Below are 12,510 nucleotides of genomic sequence, written 5' to 3' on the forward strand. Positions count from 1 at the left end.
GCTGGGATGACAGGTGTGAGCCATGGCGCCCGGCCTCACAAAAGAAAACTTTTGAAAAAAATTAGCTGGGCATGGTGATGCATGCGTGTACTCACAGCTACTCGGGAGGCTAAGGTGGGAGGATAGCTTGAGCCTAGGAGGTCAAGGCTGCAGTGAGCTGTGACTGCACCACTGCACACCAGCCTGGGCAGCAAAATGAGACCTCGTCTCAAAAAATATATATATATATAAAGAGAGCCGGGCAAAGTGGCTCACGCCTGTAATCCCAGGACTTTGGGAGTCCCAGGTGAGTGGATCACCTGTTGGGAGTTCAAGACCAGCCTGACCAACATGGTGAAACCCCGTCTCTATTAAAAATGCAAAATTAGCCGGGCGTGGTGGCACGTGCCTACTCGGGAGGCTGAGGCAGGAGAATGGCGGGAACCCGGGAGGCGCAGCTTGCAGTGAGCTGAGATCCGGCCACTGCACTCCAGCCTGGGTGACAGAGCGAGACTCCGTCTCAAAAAAAAAAAAAAAAGATAGATACACAGAGAAAGACGGAGAAAGAGGGAGAGGGAGAGAGAAAAGGATGGAAGTCTCTTGACCAGCTGAACCTATGAGGAGTCCTGGCCGGCTCTGTTAAGGTAATTAAGTGTTCTCTGCAAATATTCTAGGAATTCTCACTGCAGCAGCAACTGTGAACTCTGAGGGAGCCTGAACGCCCACCAGATTCCCTCAGGGCCGTGTCCTTCCATTGTGGAAATCCGATACCCCTGGAGCCTGGGGTTCCAGCAGCCCCACCCGGCTCCAGGAGCAGGCTGGGGGAACGGGAGAAACCTGATACGAAGGCTTTGAGCCGAGAGGGTGCGTGGTGTGTGTGTGTGTGTGTGTGTGCCTGTGTATAAACACACAGTTTCGATCCAGCTGAGCCTTGAGCAACACGGCTCTAAACTGCCCTCACGGATTTCCCTCTGCCTCGGCCACCCCTGAGACAGCAAGAGCAGCCCACGGCTTCCTCCTCCTCTGCAGCCTCCTCAGTGTGAAGACAACAAGAATGAAGACCTTTAGGATGAGCCACTTCAACTTCATAATGGTAAATATATTTTCTCTTTAGGATTTTCTTTTTTTTTTTTTGAGATGGAGTCTCGCTCTGTTGCCCAGGCTGGAGTGCAGTGGCACCGTCTCGGCTCACTGCAACCTCCGTCTGCAGGTTCCAGCGATTCTCCTGCCTCAGCCTCCCGAGTAGCTGGGATTACAGGTGCCTGCTATCATGCCCGGCTAATTTTTTTATATTTTTAGTAGAGACGGGGTTTCACCATGTTGGCCAGGCTGGCCTCAAACCCCCGACCTCAGGTGATCTGCCCACCTTGGCCTCCCTAAGTGCAGGCATGATAGGTGTGAGTCACTGCACCTGACCACATTGGCCAGCTTTAAATACAGCGGATTTATCCTCCACAATGTCGCGGGCCTCTCATCCAGACGCTGGACTTGCCAACCTCCAAAAATCACATAAGCCAGTTCTTTTTTTGCTGTTCTTTTTTTGATACAGAATCTCACTCTGTCACCCAGGCTAGAGTGTAGTGGCGCAATCTCGGCTCACTGCAATCTCCACCTCCTGGGTTCAAGCGATTCTCCTGCCTCAGCCTCCTAAGGACCCGGGATTACAGGCGCCCGCCACCACGCCTGCCTAAGTTTTGTATTTTCAGTAGAGACGGGGTTTCACTATGTTGGCCAGGCGGGTCTCGAACTCCTGACCTCAGGTGATCCACCAGCCTCAGCCTCCCAAAGTGCTGGGATGACAGGTGTGAGCCACCGCGCCCGGCCGCCTTGTAAAACTTGAACCGAAAACTACGTCTTAACAAAAAGAGTGAACGTGACGACGGGCTCTCACCTGGCTTGCAGCTCTCGGCGACCTTGCTGAGTAACTTGTGGACTTTGTCGTCTGACCAGTTGTGCAGGATCCGGCACAGGACATATAGCTCAGCGCTGGGGAGGGGGTCCCTGAAAAAATCACCTGGTTTAAAGACAAAAGGCGACACGTCCGTCAGGTATGGGAGAAGCAGTCCTCCCCGGACAGATCCTCGGACGGCCACCCACATCCTAAATCAGGGATGGAGAAGAGAGGGGTGTGGGCAGGAATGAGTATATCCCCATGGGTACTTGAACAGAGGAGCTGGTTAGCGATGCCACGGGCGTGCGGTTAGACTCCGGCCGAGAAAAGGCCGGGCACGGCGGCTCACACCTGTAATCTCAGCAGTTTCGGAGCCTGAGGTAGGCAGATTGAGCTCAGGAGTTCGAGACCAGCCTGAGCAGCATGGCGAAGCCGTAGCTCTACTAAAAATACAAATTAGCTGGACGGGGGTAGTGGGTGCCTGTAATTCCAGCTACTCGGGAGGCTGAGGCAGGAGAATCGCTTGAACCCGGGAGGCGGAGGCTGCAGTGAGCTGAGATCACGCCAGTGCACTCCAGCCCGGCTGACAAAAAAAAAAAAGGCAAGGGAGGAAAAAAGGAAATTCAGAGGCACCACCTGGGCGAGGCAGGCAGAGTCAGGGCAAATGGGTGTCTCTCAGCCAGGGAGCGTCGGGGCCGCACTGCTAGGGAGTGGGCAACAGCGGGGCCTTCCCTGGCGATCCCGATTCAGGCACCCCGGAAGGGTTGCCTGCAGGGGGGTGCGTGTAGCGGCACGCCCCTCTATGATTGCTGAAATTAAAAGATGGTCTGCTGGAGTGCGGTGAATGGCGTCCCCTTAAAAGATACATTCAGGTGCCGACTCTCGGTCACTGGGAATGGGAACTTATCTGGAAATAGGGTCTCTCTGGATGTCATTGAGTGCAGAATTTCAAGATGCAATCATCCTGGAATAGGGTGTCCCCTAAATGCAATGACAGGTGTTCTTCTAAGAGACAGAAGAGGAGACACAGACACAGAGGAGGCGGCCACGTGGAGACAGAGGCAGAGACTGGAGTGATGCGGCCACAAGCCCAGGGACGCCTGGAGCCCCCAGGAGCTGGGAGAGGCAGGAAGGAGCCTCCCCTAGAGGCTCCAGAAAGAACCAAACACAATTGCAGTGGGTTGGGATGGTGACCTCAAAAGATCTGTCCATGTCCTAACCCGCAGACTTGTGAATAGAATCTCATTTAGAAAGAAGGTCTCTGCGGGTGTCATTCTGTTGAGTATCTTGAGATGAGATCACCCAGGATTAGCTCAGCTCTAAATGGAATGACAGGTGTCCTTGTAAGAGACAGAAGAGGAGACACAGACACAGAGGAGGAGGCCATGTGGAGACAGAGGCAGAGATTGGAGTGATGCGGCCACAAGCCCGGGGACGCCTGGAGCCCCCAGGAGGTGGGAGAGGCAGGAAGGAGCCTCCCAGCCCTGAGATGTCTTGATCTCAGACTCTGGTCTCCAGGACTGGGAGAGGATAAATTCCTGTGGTTTTGGAAGTTGTGAGGCCCCCGCTTGGGCTAGTTTGTTCCAGTCACCCCGGGAAACCCCGTAGCTACCGTGTGCTGGTGTGCACCTGCGGATGATCACAGAAGTGTTTGTATTGACTGATGGCTAACCCTGCTGTGTCCAGCAAATATGAACCACAGCCAAGCAAGCAAGCAAGCTGCGAGTTGCATGAGGGGAAAGAAGGGGCGGGAGGGTGTGTGGTGGGAAGTCTGAGCTGCTTTCCCCCAGCCCTGAGGAGAAGGTGCTCTTTCAGGGCTCATGATTTTAAACTTTAGCATTTCCGGCTGGGCGGGGTGTAATCCCAGCACTTTGGGAGGCCGAGGCAGGCAGATCACCTGAGATCAGGAGTTCGAGACCAGCCTGGTCAACACGGTAAAACCCCGTCTCCACCAAAATGACAAAAAATTAGCCGGGCGAGGTGGCGGCGCCTGTAGTCCCAGCTACTGGGGAGGCTGAGGCAGGAGAATGGCGTGAACCCGGGAGGCGGAGCTTGCAGTGAGCTGAGATCCGGACACTGTACTCCAGCCTGGGCCACAGAGCGAGTCTCCGTCTCAGAAAAAAAAAAAGTATCCAGAAACCTCCAGTGGAGGGGCATGGAGGTCCCCAGCACCTGTGCCTGCAGGCCTGGCCGCAGTAGGATGGTACTGAATTACGGCATGTCAGGTGTCTCGTTTTTTTTTTTTTTTTCTTTTTTGAGATGGAGTTTCGCTCTGTTGCCCAGACTGGAGTGCAGTGGCGCGATCTCGGCTCACTGCAACCTCCGCCTCCCCCTGGGTTCAAGCGATTCTCCTGCCTCAACCTCCCGAGCAGCTGGGACTACAGGCGCCCGCCACCTCGCCCGGCTGGTTTTTGTATTATTAGTAGAGACGGGGTTTCACCATGTTGGTCAGGCTGGTCTCGAACTCCTGACCTCAGGTGATCCTCCCGCCTCGGCCTCTCTAAAGTGCTGGGATGACAGGTGTGAGCCAGCGCACCCGGTCTCATCCACCTGTTTGGAGATGCCCTCGTGTCTCTCTGGACCCACACACAGACACGCACAGGCATACCCACGGGGGTAGACACACAGGCACGCACAGGCACACCCACGGACGCAGACACACAGGCACGCACACATACACCCATCCAAATGCACAGACGTACAGTCCTGCAGACACAAAGGCACACATGCAAGCACACACCAGAAAGACATGCACACACACACACAAGCACGGACATACAGAGATACACTGACAGGCCCACATAGACACACTCAGACGCAGACACATGCACAGATGGGCACACAGACACACACACACACACAGATGCAGACACATGCACAGATGGGCACACAGACACACACACACACACAGATGCAGACACATGCACGGATGGGCACACAGACACACACAGATGCAGACACATGCACGGATGGGCACACACAGACACACACAGATGCAGACACATGCACGGATGGGCACACAGACACACACACACAGATGCAGACACATGCACAGATGGGCACACAGACACACACACACACAGATGCAGACACATGCACAGATGGGCACACAGACACACACACACACAGATGCAGACACATGCACAGATGGGCACACAGACACACACACACAGATGCAGACACATGCACGGATGGGCACACAGACACACAGATGCAGACACATGCACAGATGCAGACACATGCACGGATGGGCACACAGACACACACACACAGATGCAGACACATGCACAGATGGGCACACAGACACACACACACAGATGCAGACACATGCACAGATGGGCACACAGACACACACACACAGATGCAGACACATGCACAGATGCAGACACATGCACGGATGGGCACACAGACACACACACACAGATGCAGACACATGCACGGATGGGCACACAGACACACAGATGCAGACACATGCACAGATGGGCACACACACACACACACACAGATGCAGACACATGCACGGATGGGCACACAGACACACACACACAGATGCAGACACATGCACGGATGGGCACACAGACACACACACACAGATGCAGACACATGCACGGATGGGCGCACACACACACACACACACACAGATGCAGACACATGCACAGATGGGCACACAGACACACACACACACACAGATGCAGACACATGCACAGATGGGCACACAGACACACACACACAGATGCAGACACATGCACGGATGGGCACACAGACACACACACACAGATGCAGACACATGCACAGATGGGCACACAGACACACACACACACACAGATGCAGACACATGCACAGATGGGCACACAGACACACACACACACACAGATGCAGACACATGCATGGATGGGCACACAGACACACACAGATGCAGACACATGCACGGATGGGCACACACAGACACACACAGATGCAGACACATGCACGGATGGGCACACAGACACACACACACACACAGATGCAGACACATGCACAGATGGGCACACAGACACACACACACACACACAGATGCAGACACATGCACAGATGGGCACACAGACACACACACACAGATGCAGACACATGCACGGATGGGCACACACACACACAGATGCAGACACATGCACGGATGGGCACACACACACACAGATGCAGACACATGCACAGATGGGCACACAGACACACACACACACACACAGATGCAGACACATGCACAGATGGGCACACAGACACACACACACAGATGCAGACACATGCACGGATGGGCACACACACACACAGATGCAGACACATGCACAGATGGGCACACAGACACACACACACACACAGATGCAGACACATGCACAGATGGGCACACAGACACACACACAGATGCAGACACATGCACAGATGGGCACACAGACACACACACACAGATGCAGACACATGCACGGATGGGCACACAGACACACAGATGCAGACACATGCACAGATGGGCACACAGACACACACACACACACAGATGCAGACACATGCACAGATGGGCACACAGACACACACACACACACACAGATGCAGACACATGCACAGATGGGCACACAGACACACACACACACACAGATGCAGACACATGCACAGATGGGCACACAGACACACACACACACACACAGATGCAGACACATGCACAGATGGGCACACAGACACACACACACAGATGCAGACACATGCACGGATGGGCACACAGACACACAGATGCAGACACATGCACAGATGGGCACACAGACACACACACACACACAGATGCAGACACATGCACAGATGGGCACACAGACACACACACAGATGCAGACACATGCACAGATGGGCACACAGACACACACACACAGATGCAGACACATGCACGGATGGGCACACAGACACACAGATGCAGACACATGCACAGATGGGCACACAGACACACACACACACACAGATGCAGACACATGCACAGATGGGCACACAGACACACACACACACACACAGATGCAGACACATGCACAGATGGGCACACAGACACACACACACACACAGATGCAGACACATGCACAGATGGGCACACAGACACACACACACACACACAGATGCAGACACATGCACAGATGGGCACACAGACACACACACACACACAGATGCAGACACATGCACAGATGGGCACACAGACACACACACACACACACAGATGCAGACACATGCACAGATGGGCACACAGACACACACACACACACAGATGCAGACACATGCACAGATGGGCACACAGACACACACACACACACAGATGCAGACACATGCACGGATGGGCACACAGACACACACAGATGCAGACACATGCACGGATGGGCACACACAGACACACACAGATGCAGACACATGCACGGATGGGCACACAGACACACACACACAGATGCAGACACATGCACAGATGGGCACACAGACACACACACACACAGATGCAGACACATGCACAGATGGGCACACAGACACACACACACACAGATGCAGACACATGCACAGATGGGCACACAGACACACACACACAGATGCAGACACATGCACGGATGGGCACACAGACACACAGATGCAGACACATGCACAGATGCAGACACATGCACGGATGGGCACACAGACACACACACACAGATGCAGACACATGCACAGATGGGCACACAGACACACACACACAGATGCAGACACATGCACAGATGCAGACACATGCACGGATGGGCACACAGACACACACACACACACAGATGCAGACACATGCACAGATGGGCACACAGACACACACACACACACAGATGCAGACACATGCACGGATGGGCACACAGACACACACACACACACAGATGCAGACACATGCACAGATGGGCACACAGACACACACACACACACAGATGCAGACACATGCACAGATGGGCACACAGACACACACACACAGATGCAGACACATGCACGGATGGGCACACACACACACAGATGCAGACACATGCACGGATGGGCACACACACACACACACACACAGATGCAGACACATGCACAGATGGGCACACAGACACACACACACACACAGATGCAGACACATGCACAGATGGGCACACAGACACACACACACAGATGCAGACACATGCACGGATGGGCACACAGACACACACAGATGCAGACACATGCACAGATGGGCACACAGACACACACACACAGATGCAGACACATGCACAGATGGGCACGGAGACACAGACACAGCGACAGGCACACGCACACGGATGCAGACACATGCACAGATGGGCACGGAGACACACGGACACACAGAGACACACCAACAGACAGGCACACACACGCACACGGACGCAGACACATGCACAGATGGGCACACAGACACACGGACACAGAGACACACCAACAGACAGGCACACACATGCACACAGATGCAGACACATGCACAGATGGGCACACAGACACAGATACAGCGACAGGCACACACACGCACGCAGATGCAGACACACACACAGACATGTACACACAGACACACAGAAACACATACCCTCACAGACACGTATGCAAGCACACACCACAGAGAGTTGCACACACACAGACGCAGACGCAGACACACAGACATTCTCATGCACAGACATGCATGCAAGGACATACCACACACATACATGCACACACAGACACACATGCACACACTGATGTACAAGCACAGCAGTGACATGCACAGACGCACAGACGGGCACACAGAGACACACACACACAGACATGCACACATATGCCCACACAGACACGCAGACACATATACCCTCAGAGACACACACACACACCACAGAGACGTGCACACACACGTGGACACACACACACGTGGACACAGACACACACACAAGGACATACTACACACAGACACAAACACAGACACAGACACGCACACAAGCACAGCAGACACATATGCACACAGACACCGACACACACCATGCACACAGACGGAGACACACAGACATGCACACACATATGCACACGGAGACACAGACACACACAGCCACAGCAGTCACATATGCACACAGACACCCACCGGCACACAGCATGCACACACACACACAGAGACATGCACACACAGACACCCACCGGCACACAGCATGCACACACACACACAGACATGCACACACAGACACCCACCGGCACGCAGCATGCACACACACACACAGACATGCACACACAGACACCCACCGGCACGCAGCATGCACACACACACACAGACATGCACACACAGACACCCACCGGCACGCAGCATGCACACACACACACAGACATGCACACACAGACACCCACCGGCACGCAGCATGCACACACACACACAGACATGCACACACAGACACCCACCGGCACGCAGCATGCACACACACACACAGACATGCACACACAGACACCCACCGGCACGCAGCATGCACACACAGACACAGACATGCACACACAGACACCCACCGGCACGCAGCATGCACACACAGACACAGACATGCACACACAGACACCCACCGGCACGCAGCATGCACACACACACACAGACATGCACACACAGACACCCACCGGCACGCAGCATGCACACACACACACAGACATGCACACACAGACACCCACCGGCACGCAGCATGCACACACAGACACCCACCGGCACACAGCATGCGCACACAGACACCCACCGGCACGCAGCATGCACACACACACACAGACATGCACACACAGACACCCACCGGCACGCAGCATGCACACACACACACAGACATGCACACACAGACACCCACCGGCACGCAGCATGCACACACAGACACCCACCGGCACACAGCATGCGCACACAGACACCCACCGGCACGCAGCATGCACACACACACACAGACATGCACACACAGACACCCACCGGCACGCAGCATGCACACACACACACACACAGACATGCACACACAGACACCCACCAGCACGCAGCATGCACACAGACGCAGACACAGATGGGCACAGACGCACACACAGACATGCACACCTATATCCACACAGGTGCACACACATACCCTCACAGAAACATATGCAACCACACACCACAGAGACGTGCACACACACGCAGACACAGACACACACAGTCTCACGCACACACACACACACACACACACAGACATACCACACACACAAGCACAGCCATCACATATGCACACAGACACCCACAGACACACCATGCACACCGATGCAGACACACAGACATGCCCACAGACACGCACATGCACACACAACCCCAGCAGTCATATATACAAACAGACACCCATCGGCACACAACATGCACACAGACGCAGACACACAGACATGCACACATATATCCACACAGACACACACACAACCTCTCACAGAAACATATGCAACCACACACCAGAGACGTACACACACACGTGCGGATGCAGACACACACGCACACACACGTTCTCACGCACAGACACGCCCAAGGGCATACCACACACACAGGCAGACAGATGCACACACACACGCACAGCACACAGTCATGTATGCACACAGACACCCACCATAGAAGCGCCCACGCAGAAACACGGGTACACGCACAGCCACGCACTCTGTCTGGAAAGAGATGACGGAGCCTGGAAAACGTTGGCAGGGCGAACGCGAGGAAGGCTCACCTGCTGCAAAGTGGATCTGCGCCGCCTGTGGTCCGGCGGGCTGGAAGTGGACGGCCAGCTCGACGACGTCAGGGAGGTCAAACACAGTCACCTGGAGACGAGGGTACTCGCGGGCCAGCTCTCGGGCCAGTGCACCTGTGCAGCCTGCGGGGAAGCAAATACACGCTCTGCGGCCAGGTCGTCCTGGTGCCTACGGAACGCTGACAATTCTCCCAAGCTCAACCGGGGCAGAAGTCATGTTCGAGGGCATGGCACTGAGACCCATGCTGGAAGGGAAAGCCAGTGGTGGGGAGTTTGCTGGGGTCCCAGAGAAGACTGTGCAAGCAGGTGAGTGAGGGGGCACAGACCTGCAGGGAAATCCTTCCAGCCCAGAGGTGGGGGCTGTACTCCTCCCTTCTCCTTCCTGCCATGGGGATATAGACACGATGGTCGGTGCAACAGCAGCCACTCTGGGCCACGTGTGGGGGCACAGACCTGCAGGGAAATCCTTCCAGCCCAGGGGTGTACTCTGTACTCCTCCCTTCTCCTTCCTGCCGTGGGGATGTATACACGATGGCCGGTGCTACAGCAGCCACTCTGGGCCACGTGTGGGGGCACAGACCTGCAGGGAAATCCTTCCAGCCCAGGGGTAGGGGCTGTACTCCACTCTTCTCCTTCCTGCCATGGGGATATAGACACAATGGCTGGTGCTACAGCAGCCACTCTGGGCCACGTGTGGGGGCACAGACCTGCAGGGAAATCCTTCCAGCCCAGGGGTGTAGGCTGTACTCCTCCCTTCTCCTTCCTGCCGTGGGGATGTATACACAATGGCCAGTGCTACAGCAGCCACTCTGGGCCACGTGTGGGGGCACAGACCTGCAGGGAAATCCTTCCAGCCCAGAAGTGGGGGCTGTACTCCACTCTTCTCCTTCCTGCCACAGGGATATAGATACAATGGCCGGTGCTACAGCAGCCACTCTGGGCCACGTGTGGGGGCACAGACCTGCAGGGAAATCCTTCCAGCCCAGAGGTGGGGGCTGTACTTCTCCCTTCTCCTTCCTGCCATGGGGATATAGACACAATGGCTGGTGCTACAGCAGCCACTCTGGACCACAAGGAGGAGAGGCATTCCGAGGTTGGGGAAATGTAAGCGGATGGTGTGAGAATCATCCCAGGCCCCTGATCCCCCAGCACCCCTTGGGAACGTGTCTACTGCTCCACCCACTGTCCAGGGCTGGGGTGGGGTGGAGGGTGAGTCAGGATATAATCAGACTTGCTGAGGGGAAGCCAGCGGCTCCAAGGTGCTCTGCCTCAGCTCCGCAGCCAACAGAGAGGGCCCCAGAGTCTGTAGGGGGACTCCTGGAATGTGGGAATATCCACCCACCATCTGGGACTCAGCCTGGCCCAATTCAGGTCGTCGTCAGGTTTCTCAGTGGAAAAAGGCAGTTTGCAGGTGTCCTGAGCAGGGAAGATGCCCGCGGCTTAATCAACGAAAGGAAGGAGAGCCCTGGAGGGGTTGGGGGGGGGGCGGCTACCCACCTCCCACGTCGCAGGCGGAGGAGAAGCGGGACAGATCGAAGGCCGTGGCCACCTGGCGCGCAGTCAGCTTTGCCACGCCGTGCATGGCCTGCATGAACCGCAGTTGCGTCTCCGGGCTCCGGTAGTACGCGTCCTGGAACACAGCGGGGGCTCAGGGGCGCCAGGGAGCACGGGCCGAGGGTCCGCCCAGCCTCTCCCCGGGGGTCCGGGGGTCGAAGCGCAGGGCTCCAGGGCGTGGGGGCTCAGCCAGGCCTGGGCTGCAGAGGAGACTTCCCACCACAGCTGTGTTGGGCGCCCCTGTCTCTGTGGGGGCTGGGCTGGCTGGGGACGGAGGACCCCAAAGCGGTGGGCCGTCTCCTTGGAATCACTTGGTCCGCATCACAGCCTGAACTCCAAGCGTCTGAGTTTCCCAATAGGCTTTTC

General features: G+C 55.7%; 1 protein-coding gene across 5 annotated transcripts in view; it reads right to left on the minus strand.

The window, feature by feature from the left end:
- The window catches only part of LOC141406856 (probable bifunctional dTTP/UTP pyrophosphatase/methyltransferase protein), a 49,724-nt gene that overhangs the window by 2,744 nt on the left and 34,470 nt on the right, over positions 1-12,510 (minus strand). For 2 of the 5 annotated variants that reach the window (XR_012429877.1, XM_074029239.1), the window contains exons 10-12: positions 12,088-12,220; positions 10,570-10,713; positions 1,871-1,993 (exon numbers count right to left, since the gene is read on the minus strand). Coding sequence is in view for 3 of the 5 variants with exons in the window: in XM_074029239.1 (XP_073885340.1) it covers positions 1,871-1,993; positions 10,570-10,713; positions 12,088-12,220 (400 nt within the window). In the remaining 2 variants the exon portion in view is untranslated. Of the gene's footprint in view, positions 1-1,870; positions 2,852-10,569; positions 10,714-10,916; positions 11,608-11,682; positions 12,007-12,087; positions 12,221-12,510 lie in introns of those variants that run through there. The other 3 variants (XR_012429876.1, XM_074029241.1, XM_074029240.1) reach the window with 3 other exon arrangements.

This window comes from Macaca fascicularis, chromosome X (genome assembly GCF_037993035.2).
Source record: "Macaca fascicularis isolate 582-1 chromosome X, T2T-MFA8v1.1".
Classification (NCBI taxonomy): domain Eukaryota; kingdom Metazoa; phylum Chordata; class Mammalia; order Primates; family Cercopithecidae; genus Macaca; species Macaca fascicularis.